The sequence below is a fragment of the Lonchura striata genome, chromosome 2, assembly GCF_050655825.1.
Source record: "Lonchura striata isolate lonStrDom1 chromosome 2, ASM5065582v1, whole genome shotgun sequence".
NCBI lineage: Eukaryota > Metazoa > Chordata > Aves > Passeriformes > Estrildidae > Lonchura > Lonchura striata.
In genome coordinates this window covers 6,864,939-6,890,917 of record NC_140704.1, presented here as the reverse complement: position 1 = coordinate 6,890,917, position 25,979 = coordinate 6,864,939, and the positions used below count along the sequence as shown (strand labels likewise).

The 25,979-nt window shown below is 40.0% G+C and overlaps 1 protein-coding gene across 13 annotated transcripts in view; it reads left to right on the top strand.

Annotated features, from left to right (window-relative positions):
* Positions 1-25,979, top strand: part of KMT2C (lysine methyltransferase 2C) — a 189,667-nt gene that overhangs the window by 38,489 nt on the left and 125,199 nt on the right. For all 13 annotated transcript variants that reach the window (XM_085572926.1, XM_085572927.1, XM_085572931.1 and 10 more), the window contains 2 exons: positions 7,609-7,697; positions 20,500-20,638. In XM_085572926.1, the coding sequence (XP_085429052.1) occupies positions 7,609-7,697; positions 20,500-20,638 (228 nt within the window). The remainder of the gene's footprint in view (positions 1-7,608; positions 7,698-20,499; positions 20,639-25,979) is intronic.

Below are 25,979 nucleotides of genomic sequence, written 5' to 3'. Positions count from 1 at the left end.
GATATATAATGCATTGCAATTGCATCTGAAATTTTTTTGCCATTTTTTCTGAAAAGTGTATAATTGTTCAGGTCTGCACATAAAATATTTTGTGTTACGGAACTAAAACTATAAACAAGGCTATGTATCAGTGGGAATGTGGTTCTTGAGAAAGAAGAACCTGTAGCAGTTTCTGATGCTGTGCATTGCTGGGTTAATGTGACAGATAGTTGACTGAAGGCAATTTTCACTTACAGAATTTATAGATGTCTAAGCAGTCAGTTTGAAAAGTAAAAAAGAAAGCTAAAAGATCTGAAAGCCTTTTACATGATTTCTCACTCTGTTGTTGGAACTGTCTCCAAATCTGAAGTCCATACATGTAGATCAGGCAGCCTGGCTTCATACTTTGAACATCTAGCTCAGATTTTTTTATGTAATGGTATCACAAAAAAGTGTGCAGAAGTCCTTGCAATGTAGTAGTCTTATTGCCAATGTCTCAGGCCATAACTGCTTGTAGCAGAGCTATAACTTCATGGGTATTTTATGGGCTCATGTGAAAAATATATTATTTTATGTGCCTGCAACTGTTAATGGACTGGAAATCAGTGATACTGAATCTTCCTGGTTTGATCTTTGGCTGGTGTGACCCTCTGTGTCTCTTGCCAACCCACTGGGGATATTCTCAAATGGGTAACAAGTAGGGAAGAAGACTTCATGGTCTTGATGTTATTAGTAAAGCTCTGTTTCAGCTATGATAGCCTTCAATGACTTTATGTCTCAAATAGAGCATTTCCAGACTCAAACTAAACAACTGTAAATAGCATCAGGAATGAACAGAGAAACTACTGAATATGATGACTTTGTCCAGATCAGCCTCATCACTCAATAAGAGTGCAGCTTCAGCCTCCTGAATCTGGTGCCATCCACAGAACTGAGTTGAGATTAAGATTTTTCAACAGTGGGATGACATTCCTAATGCTCTTTGATTTAGGTAGATAGTCCTCTGATGAGTGCCTGCAGGCAGCACATCCTATTTGCCTTTTCTCAGTCTCCCATGGAAAGTAATTTTGCACCAATATGGGCCTAAGAATCCCCATGGTACCGGTAACTGTGTGATGATAATTGAAGTCAAAAATACAGATAAACCAAACTTCACATTTGCTCAAAAGTACTAAATTATTTGGTTTTTAAATCATTATAACTATGCAATGCAGATTCATTCTGCTCCTTCACTCCCAGCCTCTCAGGACAGCCTTGTTTCCTCAAGAGCTCTGCATGTACCTGTGGGTTTGCTTTGCATTTGCTTACCTTATGTCAACACTGACCGTACTCTGGAATGAAAGCAAAGATGCATCTATGGTATTTGGTACAAATAATCTTAAAAAGAATTCTATTTGCATTTCTTTGGGCAGTGTAGGAAGTCTTTGACAAACCTCACTGTTACGGGAGTACTGGAAAAGTTAAGCTGAGAATTGTCCAATGGAGGTTTTTTTTAGACTTTTTCTCAGACATCCTGATCTCAAAGGCTGTAATATATTTTTTCAGGTGTTTATTGCTTTCAATAGTAACTGCATAAAATATAGATGTGAAAAAGTTTCATCTCTGAAGATGTTTTAGCCTGAGTAAAGGAATAATGTTGAGTGACTGAATAATGTTTTTTAGATTGTTACTGGTTAGAGGTGTGAGATGGGAAGTTGCAATGTTTAAATATAAGTTGGGTCACTTCTCTTTGATGTATTATTTTATTTAAAGATTATTATGCTTTATAAATTAAAATTAGTAAGAAACACACTTGGTTTTGATTGTACCAGGAGACTAATAGGCAATATCAAGTGTATTTTTGATATGTTTTAGTAATGAAACTGAAGGTTGTGCAAGTTCTATGAAATTTTAATTGAAGTTTGGTTCAGCAGATGTTAAACAGAAAAGTTTTCACTTCTCTCTATTAGTAAATGATCAACTTTTTGTCACCTTTCACTTGTCATGTTCCTGTTGCACATATTTCCCATGTATCAGCATCCCTCAGTCTTTAGTGTACACATATATAACATAAGAAGTAAATACAAAGAAACTACATGTTTCATTCTTTTTTCTACCACGTATGAAAGAAAACACAGGGGAGAGTGAGGGCAAATGCAGAAAATATTTTCACCTGTTACTGATTGCTCAATTTAAAAATCCTGTGAAGAATCTTGTAAATCAGAATCAGTTTGAAGCTGGGGTCAATACAAGAGTTAATTTCCTATTTAAGTCTTGTTAATGTTTAGGGCTATTGAAGTTAATTCTAGCTATTCTTGCTTCCAGAGCTGTGCTCTTCATTTTATCCAGATTCGGATGTAGAATTTTCCCAACTCTTAGAAGTAATAAAGAGTAAAGTAGTGTTCAGAGAGGGGGAAAAAAACCCAAACAAACATTTTTTCTCATAGGTATTTCCATGAACTGATACTTGCTTGCTGTGCTTCTCTTTGCTTGGGGCTACCAGCTGAACCTTGAGTATTTTAGCCTCTATTTAAGCACAGTTAAACTTTCACAGCTGTATTTAGGACTCCACGGTTCAGTAGTAGTGTAGTGGGAGCATGTGGCTTTTGCGCACCTGTTAAAAAGATTCCTGAAAAGAGGGTAACAGCTTTCACTTGTGAAAGTGCCTGTGAACGTTAATTTGTGACTAGCCGTGCTGATGGCAGCACTAATTGAACCTTTTTATAAATCATTCCTGTACCATCTTCCAGCGTAAGGCTGTGGGCAGATGTTCATTTAACAAGACATCTGTGCTGGTTTAGGATGTTACTGTATCCCAGATGTTGCACTGCTTTTTAAGGCTATTAGCCCTATTTTATATATTTAGTACCATCAGTTTGCTCCATGGCTTGTAAAGCATACAGAAGAAGGTGGTTTCTTGTCTGAATGATGTAGAGGCTTCAGCATTTTGGAAAAAGGAGTCAACTCTTGAGTGGATCTTGTGTACCTGTTTTCATAAGCCTGGAACAAAATGCATGGGGTGAGTAGGGCTGTTCTGGTAGATAGAATTGAATGAGCTGTCACGTGGTTTTGTTGGTAGCAACTTAGAGAAGACTTACAGAAATTGGTGTCTGACAATAACTTCTGGGTAATCATAAACTAGGCCTGGCAGTGACAGGCATCTGAAGATAGTAGCTTTGTCATTTATTTCATGTGGTTCCAGGAAATGTTGGCCCATGGCCTTGTTCCTGATCACTTTGTGGAAATAAGGAGCAAGATCCAAGAGATACTTTTGACTTACATTGTGCTTGTCCAGTTGTGGAGCTATTGCTGTGACCTTTCAAAAAGCAACAAAACAAAACACCAAAAAAAAAACCCGAAACAACAAAACAAATAACCCAATCATGCAGAAAAGAGAAGAAAAGAAACAGTATCTCATTAATGTTAGGTGAATAAGAGACTTTTTCATTTTCTCCCATGCATTCAGCAGAAGCTGCTCTGGTACCTGGTGATCTCCCAGTGGTAGCCAAGTCCTCGGGGCTTTGAGACAGCCTCAGCAGGGCTTTCCCCCCGTGCAGAGGGAGAAATGCTCTGCTGAGCCCTGTGAAAGGTTTTTCTGGGCTTTTCTTCACCCTCAGGGCTAAATTTAATTAGTTGCTTACCCAGAGAAGAATTATGAGATTTTTGTTTACCGTGGTATATTTAAAGATGGAGATTAATGAAAGGCATTAGCTAAAAAAGCTAATTGATAAAAAATTTAGGAGTAGGTCACAAAGGATTTTGATAAATTACTCTATTTTATCGAAGTAGGAGTAAAATTATCGTGGAAGTAATTATATTCAACTGGAGTCCTGTACTAATAAAATCTAGTTTTGTCTTTGTTGTTGACTTTATTCCATAAAATACTGAACGTGCTTTAAACACTTCAAGAAGTTCTTTTTCTCTCAGCAGATGTGGGTTTTTTTTGAGCAGAAAGAGATGTGATCTTGATTTTTTTCCTTCTAAGTTGACCTCTGTTGTAGGGAAAAGGCAGGCGAGGAAGGCATGGCAGGGACCTTGGCAGCACTTCAGCCTGTGTACCAAGCTCCCTGCCTGCCCACTGACTAATATTTATTGTTTTCTGCCAGAGTCTGCATTGGTCAGGCTCTGCCTGTACATTTTGTTCTGGGGCTGTTGTGAGCTGTAGGAGACGTGGCTCATCTGTGTTCAATACTTCTGCCATCCCGAGCTGCTGGTGGTTCTGCAGGATGATGATGTAGTTACTCCTCCTGCTAAGGAAAGTTTGGGGTTGGGCTTCAAGATTTAGGGCACATCTGAGGTTGCAGTGTTCAATAGAGCAATTATGTTTCAGGACTGCCTGGTTTCATGTGGGTGAAGGGCAATAGTCATGGGCTGCTTCATAATTGTTTTAAGACTGTAAAAACTGGCCCTCAACACCATCTTTGCCCTGCTGCCTTCTCACGTCCTCCTTCAGGGGGATGAACTTGAAAAGAAACCAAGTCCCAGGCAAAGAATGGAGCACAGGCTGCTTTCCCCACTGTATTTAGGAGCAAGTGGAAATAAATATAGAGAAAAAAGTTAGCAGGGTTTGTCAGTGGAAAAATGCAGTGTTATGCAAACCAGCCAAAAGCTTTATGTATAAAACTATTAAATAAAATGTTTAAACTTAATGCGAATAACATGAAACAATCCATTCTTGTTACAAATGCTGGTTGTGGCGATTAGATGTGCTGTATGGCCTTCTCGTGGCATTTGCTTTGGAAACATTAAATTAGAGCTGTCAGTACAGTGTATATTTCACTGTTTTGTGATTTGAATTTTTTTTTTTTGCTCTAAGCCAAACATAAATTTGTAGGCTATAAAATCTCTTCTTATGATTGGGAAGTGAATGTAACCAGCAAAAATAAGTCAACAATACAATCTGCCATGTTTTCCAGTGTTTCTTCAGTTTTATTTAAAATCTGCACAACATTAAGAAGGCTTTTTGTAGAATATTTGGGGGAGGGGAATGGCAAGGAAACACCAGACGTGGTTATATCTTCTGCTGAAAGAAGCAATTATGTTTAATTAATCGAAACCTCTGCTTTTCCTTGGTGTTAAATAGGTTGCTAAAATACGATAGGGAGTTCAAGGCATGAATACTGCTCTTGTTTAAACAAAATGTTTAAAAAGACTTTGTGAGGTACTTTGGTGTTTAATACATGAACTGTAGTTCAACAGAAAATCTAAACTCATCTGTAAATTATTAAATAAACATAAACAATCATCATCTTCCACTATCCAGCAAGTTTTACCTCCAGGGTTGTGTTGGGGAATATTGAAAAGGAGTACCTGTGAAAAAGCAGAATTATAATTTATGTTTGTGATGGTTTCATAGTAATCCTTGTTTGGTATGGACTTGTAACTTTGCATTACAGGCAGGTAGTTGGTAGAAGAATAATTGGGATAGGATTTAGAAATAATCCCTGTCCTTAGCTGATTGTGTTCTCTAAAGCTTTTGAGTATTCCTGCACCAAGGGAAGTTTTTTCACTCACCTGCATTCCTGTTCTTTCCCTGGTGCTGGATGATGTGCTGGGATGTTGTGGAGAGCTGCAAGAAATTTAATACTTAAATGCTTTTGGCTTCTTTACCTGCTGCTTTGCTTTTCTAAGTGTTAGAGGAGTGTTACCCTGCTTGCTGTATCTCAGTCTTGCTGGAAGAGTCTGTTCTATCCAGTGGCTGTGATATTCCATTTGCTCTATTCCCTACTCTTTGTTACGAATGGGAATCCATCTGTGTGAGCATCTCAGATGCTGCTGCCAGTAGTGTTTGTGTCCTTGCATTTCCAAAACGTGTCCCCATTCAGGCCAGCTCACTGGGCACTGTACTCCTGGATGGGCTGATGCAGTGGCTGCAGGGAGGAGTGCAGGACAGTGTCTTCTGGTCACTGTGCAGTTTATTCTGGTTTGAATTTTTGTGAAACATGGGTTTTAAAGACCACACTGGGAGCTTGTGAAGTGGCAAATAAGTGAATGGGATTCTTCTGTCTCTCATAAGAAGGCTGTTATTTATTTTGTGTGTTCTGGGTGTGCTGTCATTGCTCATGGATAAGCAGGCAAGGGGAGCAATAACCTTGTAATTCCTGGGGTTCCCACTGTGCTCAGCATCATCCTGAACAAATATTATTGGGATACCAAGAAGAGTGCTCCTGTCCTTAATATCTTCTTGCTTTTCTCTTTCCCCCAGCTCCTTTGTAAATTGAGTGGGAGGTTTTCAGACTTTAGTTTGAGCCTCATTTTAATTCTTCTTTTCCCCCTTCACAGAGACTAAAATGGTCCCAACACAGTTGGAAGGGGTTGTCTTGTTGGTAGTCCAAGAGAGTCAATCCTCTTCTAGCAGGAGACCCACCTGCACAGACTCCAGAGATGGTTTCAGTTCTGCCCAGTTCTTTGATCTAAGAGAACCAAGGACATTGCATGGTAGTATTTCTTCTGTAGCTGATTTAGCAGATCCAGTCCTGCGGAAATAGTTTGGATAGACCAAAGTGCTATAACAGACTGTACAAAAAAAGGAAATGCTGGTTTTGGAATGATTTAATCGCTTCAGAAAAAAAAACCCAAAACCTTTTCTTCCCAATGCAGAACTAAACCCAAACCTTTCAGAGTGCTCTGTGAAAGAGGAACTGGAGGGGTTTTGTCTGGGGGGGCAGGCGGGGTGCCCGTGTGCTGGCCTGCGTGGCATCCCGATTCAAGGCATGTTGGTTGGGTGAATGGTTGCCTGGGAGCTCTGGACATTGGAACTGCTGAGATGCCCCAAACTGCTCAAAATTTGTGTACTTGGAATCAGAAGCTCCCAGGGTCTCCCAGGCTTTCCGTCAGCATGCCAGGCAGGTTGCCAAGTAGCCTGAAAATTTGGGAGGCGAGTTGCCAAGCTCTTGGCTCCCTTTCAAATGGGCTGCTGAACAGCTGGGAATCTGGATGCCTGGGCTTCTCAACAGCCCACCATGATAGTTACTGAAGAGCCAGGCAGGGAAAAAAGGCTGGAATTTGTGGCATAAACCTGTCTGCTTTCCATCAGACCTTGGTTGAAATTGAAACAAATCTGCCAGGTATTTTAGTTTTGACAGGCTGTCCTCACGTGATGACTTTTTTAATGTGGTGACATCTAGTCATCTCTCATAACATTTTACTTCATGTGTCAAAATATTGTTTCACTGAAAATAATGTGCGTTTCAGTTTCATTGCTTTAGCATCATTGTTATTCTATGGAAATCTCTTCCAAGGGTGCTCTGCGTGGATCAGTCTGTTTTATAGTAGCTATTGCCCAGATTTTGGATAGTGTTCTCTCTTACCTCTCTGTAGTTACATTTTACATGGAGCAGACAGGATGCTTGTATCAAAATATGGCTGAGTTAGTCTGTTGTTTGATCAGTAAAAATTCATTATTGTAGTTTTCTTGTAAGAAGAATCAAAGAAACTTAAGGGGAGCTGCTGATTCAGGTGTTCCTTACTGGGGACATAAATGGGGAAAAAGGGTAGGAAGCTTCCAGTTCATACAAGACTGAAATAATGAGTTAGCTTGAATGATTAATAATTAAGTGCTGGCATTCATCCCTTGAAATAAAGTGATTTAAATACTAATTTTACAAATGCTTTCAGTCTAAAAAGAGTTTTTCCTTCTTGTATTTGCAGGCCTCGGAGTAGAGGAAAAACTGCAGTGGAGGATGAAGACAGTATGGATGGTTTGGAGGCAGCAGAAACAGAAAACACTGTGGAAACAGGTACTGAGAATATAGTGCTATTGCATTCTGGGTTATTGCTTCTCTCTCAGAAATGCATTTAGTTATGCAGGACTTCGGTAGACAAGAAACAGTTCTTCCATTTTGTAGTATAAGATGTGCATTTGGACAAAATTAAAAGGAAAAAACCTTGGTATTTAAACCTATAGTAATTAAAAGTTATCATAGCTATTATTTTTAAATAGTGTAATGGGAATCTCTTTGTAGTGTACATATGTAGAGATTCTTTTCCTACTTTTGCAAGGCTAACAAAAATAAACACTCTGAAGTGGCAGCTGCTGTTTTTGGAATACCTGCCAAAATACACTACTACTTATTGACCTGTATCTTCAGCTAACTACAGTAGACTATGTACCAAAGGGATAACCAGGATAACCAAATGCTAATGCTTCCTACTGCTGCTTAGGAAAACAGGATAAATCTCTGTTTTTGATTTGGTAAATATTTGTTGTGGTGGTACCCAAATGCTTCAGTTACCAGAGGGAGCTCATTGTTCTGGACCGAGTACTGTTGAAACAGTTTGTGATTTCTGTTCTGGCAGTTCAGGAGCCCAAAGAGACAAACATGAACCAGCACATGAGATAAAAGCCATGGTGAAGAACTGTCATCTCTTTGCCAGGCACGTGTCTGTAGCCATTTCCCTGTTTCTAACTAAGGACTGAGTGGAGAACAATGAAACCCACCAGGAAAGATGATGCTGTGGCCACATGGCAGAAGTTTGTTTTGTTTGATAGAAATAAGCCTTGAAAATGTCTTGAGACCTAAGGATTTATACATTTAATTAGGTGATCATTACATTATGTGTAATGAGAAGGGTGGAAGGAAGCAGAGAGACACAAACAGCAGAAGCTGTTGGTCAGGGCAGAAATGGCATGGAAGTGCCAGCTGAGCTAAGGGAGTTGTCCAGTTCTCTCAAAGCTACTGAGTGGAGGGGGTAAAGTAGTGAAGTCCTTAAAGATGAAGACAAGAATCTGTGCTTAGAGAACTTGAGAAGAGCCATTTTTGCAGCAGCATCATTCATGGGCTGTGCATGATCTTGGCTGCTGTGGTGAAAGCAACAGAGGAGGAGGAGGAGGCTGAAATTCTCCTGAGGATGGGCTTTGTGTGTGCTGGTGGCTTGCTTCCTACTTGGTAGATGTGGAGTGATGCTGAGAAGGCTTTGTGCTTGTGACTCAAGGCTTTGGGGAGTGTCAGGAGTGTGTAGTCACAATTTGTGTTGAATTTAAGTGTTAATGGCACCTAAATTAAAGCTTAATTCAAGGATCTTTAGTTGTTTTATTCTGCCCTTTGTTTTTCTGCCCCTGCAAATAAAACTCCTGGTGGTAGTGAACTTGAGTGGTGTTTGGCAGCTTCTACAAGTAGGTAATTAGTTAATAAACTAATAATAAGTAAACGAAGAAGTAGGAGCAAGTATTTGTGTGCAGAAAAACAGAGCAGGGCAAAGGAAGACTAGTTCTGATTCTATTATTACATCATTGTTATTATTTATGATGATGATGATGATGATGATGATTACTCTTCCATCCTGTGTGGTAGAGGCATTCTTATGAAAGTCAGTGAAGGGGGCAGAAAGTGTTCCCTTAAAGTGACAAGTGAAAATGCTAAATATGTTTGAAAAAAGAAAAAAAAAATTCAAACCTAACAACTGGTACACTGGTGTGTAGAAAATTCAATGATAGCTGTATTTTTTTTTTTTTGCTTTTGTAATTTTTAACAAAACTCCTCAACAGAAACCTGAGAGCAGTTCCTGATTCAGAAAAGAGAGTAACACATAATTACTTTTAAGGCTCTGAGGGTGCATATAGATAAGTCTCTCCATTGTCTTTCATCAGAATAATCCTGAGTGTCATAGGTGGCTGATACCCATTTCTGTAGGCGTGGGTAGTAGGAGCACTGTGCTGAAATCCCAATGGACCAAGACTCCAGTGGGTTTCTGCTGCAAGTGAGGCACCATCACTGCAGTGCTGAGCCCAGGATGGATTTACGGACTGTGCTCCTCACTGAAAAGATGCCTAGAAAAAATAAATATGTCTGAAATCCCATTTTTGCAGGGGAACAAAAATAGACTTGAAAGAGCATTATCATGTTGAACAGTTTGATAGAGACAGAATCACAATTATGTTATTTTAAAAGCTGGGCACATGTGACTTGCTAGAGGTTTAATCATGTTATCTGAAAAGACTGCTGCCTCTAAAACTTACTCTAAGCACTTACCTGAGTTAGTACTGAAGTGTGGGAGACGGAATAATCTCAGTTTGTTGCTCTGTTTAAAACTGTGGATTAAATTGAAGGGTATTTCTATACTACTTTATTAATTTCTGCTTCAACTGGAAAAGGGATTTCTTTGCTTGCAGAGAGTGGTCTTGCTAGCAATTGCCTGCAGTAGTTGGCAAACCAAAACCCAATATAGCAATATTACAGAACTTGAAATGTCTAAAGATCTTGACATGTGATTTGTGACATATTTTGAGTCTCTTGTGTTCCTAGCTTCCTTTCTTTGTTTGATTTGTATGTGGAGAATAATCAAGAATTCTTTTACTGTGTGAGTTTGGGTTTTTGACGTTGTTTCTGTTTTGTTTTATTTAATTAAGTTTCATAAAATGAGAGAATTCCATGTAGTTAATGTTGTATTCAGTATATTCTGCTTTTAGGGAAGGAGCAATGCAGGAGTAAGAACTCCCCTTACAGGGAGAGAAAAAAGGATATGCCCCATATAATCCCACCTAAGATAAAGAAATGTTTATTAGTTGTCAAATCTTTTATGGGGAGAAAAAGCAAGGAGTGTACAAGTACTAAACATTATTTCCATTTGTAATGTTGACACAAATGTTTGTTTAAATAAAGGCAAAAAATCTTCCCAAAGGGGCTCTTTTGCAATGCTGAGGCACAGTCATTTTAATTGCAGTTCGGGAAACAAGTTAGTGCCCTTCCCAAAATTCTGTAATCTCACATGTGAAGCGAGGCAGAGCTGGAGGGGGAGCAGGGTGAGCTGCTCTGATCAGTTCAGTATGGCTGCTTCTCCTGCCAACTGCAGCAGTTCCTGAGCCCTGTCCCTTTCCTGCCAAGTACTAAGTTCCCTTTGGTGTAGATGAATTCTTAAGGACGGAAAGAGAGGAGGAGGGATTTGGAATTGGCGAAAGGAAATTCTGGAATTTGGAAAAAAAGATCTGTTTGGAGTGAAGTAAACTTTTTTCCTGAAAAAAGGGTGTTGACAACTGCTTCTACTGAATCAATAGATTTTCAGCTTCTTGTAAACCTCAGGACAGACTCCTTTCATTTACCCACCAGCCCTGTCTATCTTTCTGATCCTTTGGCTCCTCACTTCATGTCTGTTCTGCTCTTCAGCTTTGTGCTGGTCTTTCCAGCTCTCTGCTCCTTCATTTTTCCTCACTGTAGTTCCCCCAGTGATGCTGCACTGGTGTTTCTTTATCCAGCTGATGTTGTGGTTACCCATTCTTCCCATCATTTTGTCACCACAGCATCATAGCATGGTTAAGGATGGCTGGGACCATCTGCTCCACAGCTCTGCTCCAACAGGGTCACCTAGAGCTGGCTATCCAGGACCATGGCCAGACAGCTTTTATCCCCAAGGGTTGAGGCTCCACAACCTGCCCCGCAGAGCCTGTGCCAGTATTGAGGCACCCTCACAGTAAAAAAGAGTTTCCTGATGTTCAGAGGGAGCCTCCTGTGTTTTTGTTTGTGCCTGGTGCCTCTGGTCCTGTCAACACCTTCCACCTTTCTGGTTATCAATAAAATACTGTTTGCTGCAAAATGCTGTGTTCCCCTCTGGATCCTCTTGTGCTCCTCCTCTCTGTAAGAACAGTTTTCTTCTGATGAGTGAGTTTCTCATGGCCAAGAATATACAAACCAGAAAATTCTGGAAAGCACGTGGCTTTGTGAACAGGGATATATGCAAATATAAAACTGTTAATCCAAGAAAGAAATAATAAACCAAGAAGCTCTTGATATACTTTCTGTAGGTTTGTAGCCCTTTTGCTACTAATGAAGACTTGGCTTCTGCTTCTTTTCCCCATCTTCTGTTAGTTTCAGCAAGTTTCTATACTTGATATTTTCTTGGCTCTGCATTTAAGTTGAAACTGAAAAACTGAATTCTGTGTGTTAATTATCTGATTATTCCTTTTTTTTTTTTTTTTTTTTTTTTTTTTTTTTTGAGAACACCAGTGAAATATCCCAACTCATTCTAGAGTCTGTAATTCTTCCTGTCTGTCTGCCACCATAAAAGTGTTGAGATTCAGATCTGGGATAAGTTCAATAAAATCAGTTTATTTGAACTGCTGAATCTCTTGGGTCAGTTATTTATTTTGTTGACTATCCATACCATGTCAACCAGCTCTTACTGCAGTGGGTTTCTGTCAGACCCTCAACTCCCCATGGTGTTCTGATAATAGATAAAAGAACCTGGGTGATTTTATCAACCAGTAGTTCTTTATCTACATTATTATTGTTAGTAACATTTTTATCAGACCCAGTGATGTTGCCTGGCCAGTTCATTTCTTGTTGGACTTCACATTAACTTCCCGAGGATGAGGCTTCCTCTGACCAGACTCATTTTTCTCTGGGCAAAGCACTGAAGAACCAGAAACAAACACTTCTTAGTGGAGGAAAGTTATTCATGCAGAAGTTGCCAGGAATTTTTGGACTAATTCAGAATCTCATCAGCTTTGAAGCAGCCTGAAAAGCACTTTCTAGAGAAAAAAAATTCCTCAATATCCTGTTTATTAAAGGAAATATAGGAATTCTTTTGCAATTATATGAACCATACTGAGTAGAGCATCTCAGTGAACCAAAGTAAAACACACCTGAGAGCAAGTCCTGGTCTTGGTGAATCGATGGCAGAAGCTCTTGGCAATGTGTTTTAATACCAAAATCCAGTTTTAAAATCCAGACAGATGCTTTGGCCTCATCCTTACCACCCATTCCTTCTCAAATTAATGAAAGGAAGAATTAACACCACTGAGGGCTTTCTTGTAGATTAAACTTGGCCATACAATTTGTGGCAAATACATGCTTAGAAATGGACTTAAATATTTTTAAGGTAACTAATATTCTGTGTACTCATTAGAAAAGGAATAATTTCTTCTTTCTTATGCCGCTGACTCCTACCTGCTCAGCCACTGCAAAAATTAGCAGAACTGAAGCATATTGTTGTAATTATTATAAGCATCTTATTATTTTTGCTTTATATTCTGGTAATTTGTTTGTAATGAGGAAAGCAAACAAAAGAGGTTACTTGATATTTGCATTTAAACCATTACAGGCTTACTCAGTAATACCATTTATCATCATGCATGCTTAAAATAGGCCATTTAGAAAAATCCAGGTTTTTTGCCTTCTGACCTATAGCTCTGTCTCAGGTGTTTTGAGAGCTGGTGGAATCTGTTAATTCCAAATAAATTTTAACCTCACTGAGTTTTTCATTCTGGAGGTTGTTTTTGAAATGCATCTTCTTTTTGATTTTGCATATTCATTCAGTAGTAGTTTTGCAGTTTTGGTATTGAACTAATACTTTGTTAAACATAATCCAACATGTTTTAAAAGTTTCCCAAGATGTAGAATTTTCCACTTCTCCATTACCTTGATGTTTAACTCTGCTGCTGTGTCATTAGTGATGTGATGGAAGATCTGCATGGCCATTACCAGTTCAATACATTGAAATAGTTGCATGTGCTTTGTGCTCTATATGCTCTTCTCACTGGGAAAAGGGGCTGCTCTGTATATGTTTTAGTTCATAGAATCACAGAATGGTCTAGGTCAGAAGGAACCTCAAAGATCATCTTTTTCCATCCCTTCTGCCATGAGCAGGAACCACTTGCTAATTCTGTAGACCTGTCTTAATTTTTATTACAGTAATGCTGTGTTGAGACTGACTCTTCAGTTCAGTAAAAGAAATAGAAGAGAAATTCACTGCTGATTAATTAAAATCACAGTATAAATCAGGCTGATGTTGGAGTCCCACAAACACCTACCCTGTAGCCCTTTTCTAGGTCAGGTTCAAAGGGGAAGAACGTAGTGGGTAAAGTGAACTTCCTTAGGATAATAAAAGAGGTACCCATTTGCAAGGCATTGAAGTGTGACCATAGAAAATTAAATTACTCTTAATTCAGTAGTAGTTCATGTAAAAGAACATGCAGTGCAAAATTACCATCCTGTTTTTATAAAAACAAATATCGCTCTCAAATAGCTTTTGCTACCTGAGCAAGTGGTGCTTCAGTTCTGAGAATTGCAGAAGCTTTCATAAGTCAAAGAGAGAAAGAAATTCTAGGAATTACTGGCAAAGGGATAAGTGGAATGAAGCATCAGTGAGGGGTTTTTTTTCTCTTTTTACTGTTGGTTTATAAACTCTTGGCATGTTAAATGCTACATGCAGTTCTGCTTTCCCTTCTCCAAAAGGGATGAGCTGTAATTGGGAAAGTACAGGAAAGGCCAGCAAGTATGACAAGAAGTAAGTAACAACTTCTGTGTAGGGATCAGTTAAGGTAAAACCATCAATCTGAAGTGATTTCACTGAGGAAGAATGTATTAGGGTCCAAAAAATGATGAGTGGTGTGGAGAAAATGGATAGAGCACAATGACTTATTTTGTTGTGCAACACAAAAATTAGGGGCCATCAGGTGGTGTTCATAGAGTGGAGGGGCAGGTGCATTTGCACTCAACATCTCCTGCAATTACTGAATTTATTGTCCCTGGATGCTTTGGGTATGAACAACTTGACATGGGTTACAAAAAGACCTAAACAAATTAGTGGAAAAATAATCAGATGAGTGCTTTTGAATACCAGTCCTAGCTTAGAAAGTTCCTCAGTCATGGAGGTTCCATGTTATGGTAATCCATAATATGGTTTCATGTTTTTTTAGGTGACCAAAATTACAATTCAAATGGTCCTACATTGAGAATCTTGTTTTTATTTTATAACTAATACAAAATTTTTGTTTATTTTCTGTACTAAATGTATTTAACAGTTAAGAGCTTATTTGAATGAAAAGTATCAAAAAATGCAGTGGAATGTACAGAACAAGAATAACTGCAGGTTTTCTTCTCGTCTCCATCTAACACCTGTTGCAGTAAGTAAATCAGAGTACTACAGAATAGTTTGGATTGGAAAGGACCTTAAAGATTATTCAGTTCCAACCCTCCTGCCATGGACAGGGACCCATAGACCACATTTCTCAAAGCCCCATCCATCCTGGCCTTGAGCACTTCCAGGGATGGGGCATCCACAGTTTCTCTGGGCAGCCTATGCCAGAGTCTCACCACCTTCACAAGAAGAATTATTTTCTAATAGTAATCTAAAACTACCCTCTTTTAGATTATTGTAAAAGATTTCTGCGCTTAAGAGATTTCTGCATGTGACTTCCTCAGCCACTGGCAGGAGAGGTGATGTTGCTATCAAATTGTGTCCAGAGCAGTAATAGAATTATGAGCTCTGAGTAGTGGAAACTTGTTTTGTTCCTAAACTGGGCCAGTGAGTGAAACTTGGTGGTTGCAGCACTGGATAGTGTCATGGTTTATCCCAGCTGTCTGCTGAGTACCACACAGGTGCCCCCTCACTGGGCTGAGGGGGGAGAATTGGAAAAAGGTAAGACCCCAGGGTTGAGATGAGAAGAGTGGTGAGCCCCTGGCACAGGTTGCCCAGAGAAGCTGTGGCTGCCCCATCCCCCTGAGTGTTCAAGGATGGGTTGGATGAATCTCTGAGCAATCTGGTCTAGTGGACAGTGTCCCTGCTCATGGCAGGAGGTTGGAATTGGATGATCTTTAAGGGCCCTTTCAAGTCAGACCATTTTGTGATCTACTGGGCATGGTGTTGTATGGTGTGGAGTATCCCTCTGGCCAGTTGGGGTCAGCTGTCCTGGCCATGTCCTGGCTCATTTTTGCACCCCTTTGCTGGCAGAAAGTGGGAAACTGAAGAGTCCTTGTTTTAGAGTAAACATTGTTAGCAACAACTAAAACATCAGTGTGTTACTAAAATAAATTGTCATCCTAAATTGGAAACACAGCACCATATCCAATATAAAAAGATAAATTGACTATGCTAGCCAAACCCAGGACAGGTAGGGATTTTAAATTCATAGTTTGCATTCCCTTGTTAAAGTTTCTTTTCATATTGTTGCTACACTGACCTGGTTTTTATCTGTCAAAACTCCTGGAGCATTTTGGTGTGTTTGTAGTTCTGCAGACCCCTATGGGGCTGTGTAAAGCACCTGGTCCCATTGGCTGTTTCCTGACACAGCACTACCCCTTCCTTGTGCAAAAATAACTGTGGCTGCCTTCAAAAGCTTCCTCTCACAGAGCATCTTGGTAGAAAACAGCTGAGACCCCTGGGATGTCCCTACTGTGTTTGGTGATCTTGGTGTTTTCCAGCCTGCAATACTTTGTGTTCTTAGTGAAAGTTTTGGAAGCTCATGACATGTGCTTCATTGTCTGCCTAATCAATAGGTCTGACAATAAAGTAGTTAAATAGTCAGCCTGCTGCACCTAAATATTAATTTAGTAGTAGAATATTAATGTTATATTTATGATGGCTCTTTTGGTGTTTTTTTTTTGTTTTTTTTTTTAAGTGTCACTTCATAATGAGTATTATAATATTTTAAAGATTTTTTTTTGCTGGTAGGATTCTTACAGGATTTTTAGGTTTTGACTTGACAGGTAGTTTCTGAGTATGTTGAAGACAAGCTTTTTGGATATGCTGCTGTCTGGTTTTTGCCTAATTGCCACAACAGAGCCCACCCATACATCTCATTTTGCTTTATGTTTACCCAAGTAGCTTGTAGAATAGGGCCTTGTAATTGTGAGAAAATTGAAAAGGTTTGTTTGTAACAAAAGAATGTTTTAGATCTTAAGTTGATGTTGCTTCATCACATCCCCAAAGAAAGCTGTGATTGTGTAATGAAATCCCCAGCCATCCCTGGTTTCCACAAGCCCTTCCATGGTGGGGCTTACAAACACCAGGGCTTCCCTCCTGAGCCTGCATGTCCCACCTGTGTCTCACTTAGGGAGAGGTCTCCAAGAGCTCTTGGAAGACAGAGCAGGGAAACAGGAAATTAGCAACACAATTATTACTCAAAATGTTGTAAGTCTCTACATAAGACATGTAAATAAGGAGACCAGCTACTGTTAGGAAGGTGGGTAGTCAACATAATCAGCTGGAGGTGCTATGTGCTGTTTGTTATTTTCTCTGAGTGTTCTGTGCATTCTGCTCTATAAAGGGGAATAAAAATAATAAGAAATCTTTGAATCTCTGTGAAGTGTTTTTCTCCTCCTTCAAAAAATCCAACTTACAACTTGAGTGGTGTAAAAGCTAAGGACAGTGTTTTCATCACTGTATACGTATTACTGAAGCAAATGTGATGAAAGTGTTAATTAAAAAAGAAACTTAATACACTTGTTGTAAATCTTACCAGTCCCAGTGACTTCCCAGGGACTTATCTGTTCCCTGTCAGTGTTAGGCAATTTGATTTTTTTTCCCTTGTGTTTCATATCTCCATGCTTGAAAATGCTCAAAAACCATCTGAGCAGCTGGCTCTGGTGGCCCTGCTTGAGTAGGGGTTTGGACAAGGTGGCTCTGGGCTGCCTTACAGCCTCAACCAGATGTGATTCCGTGAGTTACCCAAGTTGTAAAGTGTGTGGAAGTCCCAAGCCTTTTCATGGCCCGTACGGACAGGAGCTGTAGTCCTTGTACTTTTGGGGGATTTCTTTTAATAATAAAAGTGCAGTGTTTCCTAGTATTTTCCTAAAGTTTCAGTAAAGGATAATGACATTAAAAAGTAACTAGAGACACTGGGGAATTTTACAATTAGATTTTTTAAATCCCAGTCTCCTCACTAACCCACTGTACATAGGGAAGACCTTCATTGTGCCAGAAACAATCATGAAAAGAGGATGCAAAATAAAGCATTACATATGAATCAGCAAATGAGCTTCCCATTTATTAATCATCCATGGATCCTTCATTCCCAGTAGCTTCAAAGTAGAATGCCATAACCAAATCTGATGATGTTCATTAAACACACTGTGCCAGGTGCTTCCAAGAACATCTCTGAGGTGTATCTGAAATGTCCCGTTGCCAGGCCAGTGCTGGGATCCATCTCCTAGGAATCTGACCTATGAAATGCAGTGCTCCTATTCTTCCTTCATATTCTGCAGGAAAACTTCCACAAAGTTTTTTTTTTTGACAAGTAACACACACAACTTTCGTGCTATTTAGTGAGCGCCGTGTTTTCAGTCTTCCAACAGCATATTGAGGCACAGTTTGCTTTATTGCAGAGACAGCAACTGAGATGTTGTTTGTCTCATTTAGTATAATTTGGGTCCCTCCTTCTCTGGAGAAGCAAACAGCAGGGGAAATGCACCATAAGGATGTAAGCTCATATAGTTGTCATGTGTAGTGAAACAATCTGTGTCTTCTCACACAGTCCAGAGTTCCTGGGAGTGAGTGAGAGCGCCCCTGAACTTCGCCTTCCCAGTGTGCTGGGTGCCCAGTCATGGTAATGAGCTGAAAGCTGGCAGAGAGTAAATGGCTTCTTTCCTTTACTTGATTGAAAGTTTCAGCAGGCACACAATCAAGCCAGAGTTCCTTTTGCACAGTTTAACTAGGTTAAAGAAAGTCGCCAAGATGGATCAGAGCAGGGCCAGGGTTTCCGGTGGTCTTCGTGGAGCACTTCAGGCGTGGCTGTCCCAGGCTGTGTTGTGGGTTTTGTTCTGAGTGCTTTGGCGTCTGCCTGTCTTCTAGGTGTTTATGTTTTGCTCTCTTCATTGAGGTTGCATTTAGAAATTTGGGGGTTACTGGCACAAGATTGTCCTTTGGATCCAACATTCTTGGAAACGCACCGCAGACCGCTCTGAATGGCTCCGCTGGACACTGCCTGCTTCGGGAATCTTCAGCCAGAAAACATCCAGGGATGTTTGTTCAGATGTGCCAAAAATGGAGGGCGTGGGGTTTGGGTTATTTTGTTTTGTTTTCTGTACAGAGACATTTACTACTACAAGGGATGTATTCCCAAGAGGGTATTTGTTTAGTGTCAAATCATGATCCAGCATGTTTTTTCAGAATAGGTTGGTGAAAGGGGTTTAACACAAGCCATTGGGATTTTGGACAGGTAGTCACTTTTGGATGTTTCAGGTGTCCAAGAAACATTTCAGATACATGTTACTAAGTAGTTTAACTAAAATAGGAGATGCAGTTTCAATTGACACCAGCTCAGATAAATACTTGGAAAATCCAGTCATAACCAGGAATTATTTTTCCCCCTTAATGTTGTGTTTCTCTTCAATATGGTTTGAGGTGTTCACGGAAAGTTTTAAATGTTACGCATTGTCTTCCTAAATGAGTTCACTTTAGGTTAAAGAAAAGTCTTATTTCAAATCTCTGTGCATGAAACAAGACAGATTTCCCATTTTCCATGTGCTGTAGCAGGCATATGATTTCAGTATTTCAGACCAAGCTGCACAGTTACATGTTCTGAGAATTTTCCTCTCTTTTCTTGCTTTTATTTATAAGATTAAAGCTTGTAGCAGGTTTTTATGCGTGCCCACCCATGTGGCAGATCCTTCTATCCTTTCATTTCTCCACTTGTCATTTATCCTTTGCAATATTTAATTATATTTTGACATGTATGTTAATTTTTTTAAAAAAGTGAATGTATCTTCTGCTGAAGTTTTCTAAATAATTTCTGCTGCTTTACTCTAACTGGACTTCTTTGCTAGAGCTGTATGTACAAGCCTCTGAGCTCAAACCCATGTGCACTGGGAATTTTGAAGGGGATCTTCCTCTGGCACTGCTGTGAGACAGATCTAGAAGCCATGGACACAGGCAGGATGAGGCACGTGTATCTTAGGCTGGATATGCCAAAGCACATCACAAAGTCCTGTGATTGTTACGTTGCTTAGGTTTCAAAATCAAAGTACAGAAGAGTGCACAAACACCAAATTCTCTTGCTGTGCAGCCTTGAACCTTGTTCCTGTGCATTCTGGTGCACTTGGAGCAGCACTTTGCCATGTCCTTCTGACTCACTCCAGGCAAAGGGGGAAATGATTGGGAAGAGGATGTAAAGTTGTCCACACAGTGGCAACTTCATGTTTCATGTTTCAGAGCAAAACCAAGCTTCCTAGTCAAATCTAGCATGGTCAGCTGCAGATGTATATATTTTTCTGTCTTACAACTAAGGTAATGCATGCTTTTACCTTTACTAAGGTAAAAGCATGCTAAAAAAATTGGTTATGTTCCTTCAGTTCAGGATGAAGTTCAAACTGACATAAACCACGTCCATTCCTTCATCTCTTCAACCTTGTGCCAGCATAGTTAGTGTAATCAGGAATGAATTTGCAGGGAATTGAACAAAGTTAAACGCAATAGGGGAGGAAAAAAGGTTTAATATACCCAGAGTAGCGTGCTTATTGGGATGTTTGTTCAGGGCTGACACAACAGGTGTATGAGAGATGTGGGGAGAATGGAAATGCCTAAAACTCCAGCCTTGTATGAAGTTTGTCACTGAACAGCTCTTCCCTTGCCCTATTCCTTGTTGCTGTTGAACAGCTTTAGCTCACAGTGGTACTTCGTATTATGGAAATAATCTTGTAAGCATCCAATTTCATGTTTTAGCTAGGCGATGGTAATTTCCTGTGCTTCTAATTTTGTTGTGTGGCAGAAGATATTTACATGGGTTAACTCGTCTATAAATAAAATGGATGTTTTCTGCACAAGGGAAAGCTTCCAGATGCAGATAAAATATTAAATCTTTTGTTTTTTTTTTTTAATTTTTTCACCCAGAAGTCAAAGAGCAGTCTGCAGAAGAGGATGCCCAGACGGAAGTGGAGAGCACCAAGCAGCTAACACCAATCCTTCAGCACTCCGTGTCCGAGGAGTCTGCGAGCTCCACCGCCTCCGTGGGTGTGGAAGCCAAAACCAGGTGAGTGAGGAGGAGGAGGAGGAGGAGGAGGAGGAGGAGGAGGCAGCTGCTGAGTCAGGGGCAGGGCTGGGGCTGGGGCTCTGGGTGCCCGGGGCACAGGGTTGGGACTTGCTGTCGCTGCTTTGAAGTTTGGGGCTGGTGCCTTAATTGGCGTACGGGGAGATCAAGGTGAGAAGCGCGTTCCGTGAGCGCTGTCCTCACAGTGCTCTGGGAAACCCTTGAGTTATTAGCTGGGTAAATGAAAGGAGGCATAAGTGATAGGAGATAAAATGTGATTACTGAAGCTTTCCTGCTGTGTGGAAAATGGTGTATTAGCAAATTTATATAAAGTTATTTTTTGATGTTGCAGCTTGTATGAGTGTATTTTCCAGGAACAAAGTAAACCAAATCTCTTGTCATATCTACTGTGTTCTTCCTTGTTTTGGAGTTTATAACAGAGAAAATAGCATTTGTATTTTTTTAACTTTTTATTAATACAAATTAACCTAAAATTAGCAAAAGTATTAATTATGTTACATGAGGGAAACCAGAGCATGCTGTCTGTGATCACTGTTGAAATGGTGTCACATAATTCTAGCAGAGCTTCTCTTGTGAAGCTCTGATAACAGCATCTAACCCAGTTGCAGGTCTCTCCTGCTGCAGAAGGTGCTCTTACCAGCTACCAGGCAGTTACAGGTGTAATTACATTTTGACAGACTTGGAGAGAACCGTTGTCATCATTTTTCTTCCTCCTAATCCAACACAGAGCATATTTTCCATGCACAAGAAATTACTTAATCTACTTGATGCATATATAATTTTCATGTTTTACATGCTCACAAATTTCTTATATTACAAGAGCTACTTTCCTTCATACAGAAAATTCAGTTAAATAGTTCTTGTGCATATACCTGAGTGAAATACATAAAAATTTCTGTTCTTGATGGAATTTTCCAAGGCTGAGATTAAATTCCACTAAATATGTGGAGCAGCTTGAACTGAGCAGCTGTTTTGCTTCATCATTTGACCCTGTTTTGGATAATTTGCAAAAATTTTAGTTTTGTTTCATCCACCCTCTGTTCTTCTCAAGGTTACTTTTTTGCTGTTATCATGAATACTTGATTACAGCACTTTCCATAGCCACAGACTTGTTTCTTAAAAACTGGACAACAGTCTCCTGAAAAAACTTTGCCCTGGTTCTAAGCCAGCCCTTATTTGCCCTCAACTTATTCTTCCTTCCAACTGAAAGTGTTGACTTTGATCAGTCAGGATGGAATGGCTATTATGTGCTCATTGCTTTGGCTGATCAAAGCATTAAAAAGCTGAGTAGTATTAATTTTTAATTAAAATAATAGTGATCAGACTCTGTCTCTGACATTTTGGAAAGAAATGTATTGAGAAGATATGAAACTGTTAATTGGGAATCAGAGGGTTTCTCTGACCCCAGTAATTTTGATTTCAAACTTAGATGCAGAACGGGGGTTAGTTGCAGAAGTCATTGATGTCCTCATAACAATGGAAAATACCCAGATGTCAGGGTTTCTGTGGAAGTGATTATTGAAAAAAGCCTCTTCTGATCTGTGATGTTTGATCAATCATTTTTGTTGTGGTCTGTGTAGTGCTGCCACTGACATTGTATCATGCAGGGGCTGGAAGGCTGAATTCTGGGGGCTTGACTCTGTTTTCTTAGGAGAAAATACAGTGTGTGAAATAACAGACTCTGCTAATGCTTGTGTAATGATTGGAGGAAATGTACCAAGATTTAGGATAAAGTGTGACTCCACAGTGCCTTAAAACTGTTACTTGGGGAAGTTAATTTAAAGCTGATTTCCAAATAATTCATACTCATCAGCTTCATCTCTTTCTTGGTAAGCTTTTCTGTTTTCTACCATAAGTAACTTCCACTTTCTAATAAAATGGAAGAGTTGGTTTATTTAAAAATAGCTTTATGTATGTGAGACATGGGAGCATTTTGAGAGTATATCATAACAGAATAGAAGTCGCCTGGAAGACAGAAAAGAATCCAAGCCTCCACAAGAAGTAGATACAGGTGTAGGTGGAGCTACTTTTGCATTGCTTTTTCAGAGTTGAGTATGAGAAAATTCTGTGTTTCTGTCTTTGGTAGTGAAGATAAAGGAATTAGAGAAGCACAGGACACAGGGCATAAAATAAAATATTTTCCATGAAAAAAATAAATAATTTGCTGCTGAAAAACAGTGGTTTTAACATAGTAGGACATGTGTCAAAACTAGGATGGGGATTTCAGTAGCTGAGAGATTAGCCAGAACTTGGCTTGTGTGGTGTTTCTGGATCCTCCCTGAGACTGCAGCTAAATAAAAACATCCAAGAGAAAGGCGAGAGAGCTGGTAAATTTTGGAACCTTCCTGAGGTGGAATATGGGAAACCAAGAGAGCTACTGTAAGCGAGTGGGATTGGGGCAGGGAATTAAATAACAGATTCAGGATTAGTGCTCAGAAAGCAATATGTTAAAACCCTATTAAAATAAAGAGAGTCTGAGCCACACTGGGGTAGGGAGGCTGAAAAGGGTGAGGCGTGTGCTTGAAGGGAGTGAGTGAATTATTGACCACATGTGGGGAGGGGCAATAACATCAAGCAGAGATAAACTCCCAAGCCTGGCAGTGGCAGGAGTGAAACTGCCAGCTCCTATATATCACGAGCGTCATGAGTTTTGGAGCCTTTTCCTTTGGTTGTTCCCTTTTTTTCTTTTTATAAGCCTTGTGAGAAGCTTCTGTCAGCCCGGGACTTATGGCTGAGTGGAATCCAGCTTCTTCGAAAGGAATCTGCTGCCTTGGTTTGTGCTGCCTGCAGAGAGCAGGGGAAGTGCAGCCCTTGGGGAAGGCAGGGAGCCAGGAGCCGGCTGCGACTCAGAGCAGAGCCCACTTCCACCTTCCTCCTCTGTTTCCCACATTGGCAACCCCAGGCATTAAAAGCTAACGAGAATGGCCTAGAAACACAATTTCATAGAAGAACAAAACACCTTTTGATTCATTTTACTTTCTGTCTGCTCTCGGGGACTGTGAATCGCATTAATTAATTGCATGTTTTTGGTCCTTTTGCCATAATCGTGAAGACGGAACATTCTTAAAAAGTAGAAGCTGAGGTTTTCACACAGCTCTTTTTGATTTTGGTGCTTTGGCCTGCTTAAATATCTGCTCTTGTGAGATTGTTGCTAAAACTACAAAAAAAAAAAAGCCCCAAAGAACTGGCAAAACACCTTCCTGCTTTCTTGCTTCACTTGTAATTGGACAAAGCACGTAATTTTCATTCCAGACCAATTGCGCCATTCCCTGTTATTTTGTTGCTGCTGAGATGAAATCTGGAGTGTGGAGATGGAGGGCTTGGATGCTTTATTCCATCAAAAAGAAGTGGTTGGTGAACATCTGTAGATTGCATGAACAAAGAAAATAGTGAAAAAGTAGCAGTGAACTTCTTTATCTTTCTTCCTTTTTTTTTTTTTTTTTTTAATAATCTTAAAGCACATTTCAAAATTTGTAACAGAGCAACACTCAGTGGAAAAAGAAATTGTGGACTGGCAGAGAGTAGACAGTCTGGATAGAATAATACTGCAGTGATGGGAGGAAAAGCTAGATCTCTAGGCAGGAGGAAGTTATATAAAAGATTTAATATTAAAATGTGTTTAAAAATTTGTTGAAGTTGTAAAGTCAAGCACATGTTCTGAGGAGATACCAGTATTAAGATTAATTTTGAAATGGATGACTTCTTTTTATGAATATGTACTGTGATACAGAATGTAGTTTTGTGAGAATGTTTTCTCCAAGGATAGTTTCTGCAGAGAATGGACCTTATGCATGACACAGGGCATTTGAAGTCACTGCAGAGTTTTGCCTTTACATTTCGAGCTCTAGATCCATATAAGCATATATGGGATCATCTTCTGAATCCAGTGGTTTACATCTGGAAAGAGGACATAGCATTCCTTTGTCTTCCAAACTAAAGTACTACTTCAGCATTATAATAATGACCAGTCTAACCCAGAGGGAAATTACTGATTCGGCTAGCAGGGCACAACTAAAGACTAAGACCACACACTGAAAAATGAGAAAAAAAGTTAAATATTTACTGGTTTTCCATCCTGTTTGTTCATGCATTATTAGGGAAATTGTCTCAAAAAGAATTCTGTGACAAATCATTGTTACAGCAACTTTTCCTTGGATTTATGGGGCAGGAAGGGACCTTTGGAACTCATCTAGTTCACCTCCTTTTCCAAGGCAGTTATCTACGGCTGTCATTCCTGACACAAGCTTACATAAACTGCTCTTAAATCTTCCAGTAATAAAAGCTCCATATCTTCCCTAAACAGTCCCTTCCAGTCTCTTCTTTGTTTTTACTGTTGGAACTACTTTGCTCACATCTAACACACATTCTCCTCATCCTGGGTTTATTCCATTACTGCTCGTACCATCTGCCAAGGATAATGGAGGACAGCTTTGTGCAAAAGTCTCTCATTTATTTCCCCAGCATGCTTTACCTTGTAACAGAAATCCCAAATTTGTTCCTACTTTCTTTGTAAATGATGTTTTCTTGAGCCCAGATCCTTCTTGCTGGTTTGAGTTTTCTCCAGATGGTCTGTGTCTTTCTCAGAGCACAGAAGGCGTGCCACACAAATGGGGCCAAAGAAGGGTTTCACAGGCAGCCAAAATCCTGCCTTTTGCTTAGGCTGAACAATTGCCATTGTGGCCATAATGTGTTTAATGCTCTCATGCAGGACTTGTGCCTCGTGGGATTTGACACCATAATCAATGACATTCATGGCTGGGCCTTTAAGTTGCACATACCTTTGCTCCATGATCTGGTCTGTTCTGTAGGAAGATCCAACCACGAAATGTCTTCTGCCCAGTGTAAGCAGGTGCTCCCAGGTGCTCCAGGTTTCTTGAGTCCCACTCTCAGCCTCTCACAGATGTTCTAAGGCAGTTTTTCTGTCTCATCCCCATCCTAAGGCTGTGTGTCTCCACCTGGGTCTTCCCTGCTGCTTACGAGTCCTGCAGTGGTGAGCAGCAAGCTGAGCACTGGCAGGTCAGGTTTGATGCCTGGACAAGTTTTCTGTCAGGGAGATGGCAGTCAGACAGACAGAAGCACCCCATGGCTGTCAAGCCATGCTGAAGGGCTGAGAGCAGTACTCACTGCAGCATGGGATGCCTGCTTTGTCAAGGATTGCACAGATACAGGATATTCACAGACAGTGGAAATAGTCTAGGATCTTCTGTGTCAGTGTTGAGTGAATACAGTGTTTTTCTCTCATTTCTTCCAAATATCACCTCTTCAATTTTTTTTTTTTCTCCAGCTTTCTTTGCCAGCATCTTGGGGGTTTTTTGTTGTTGAA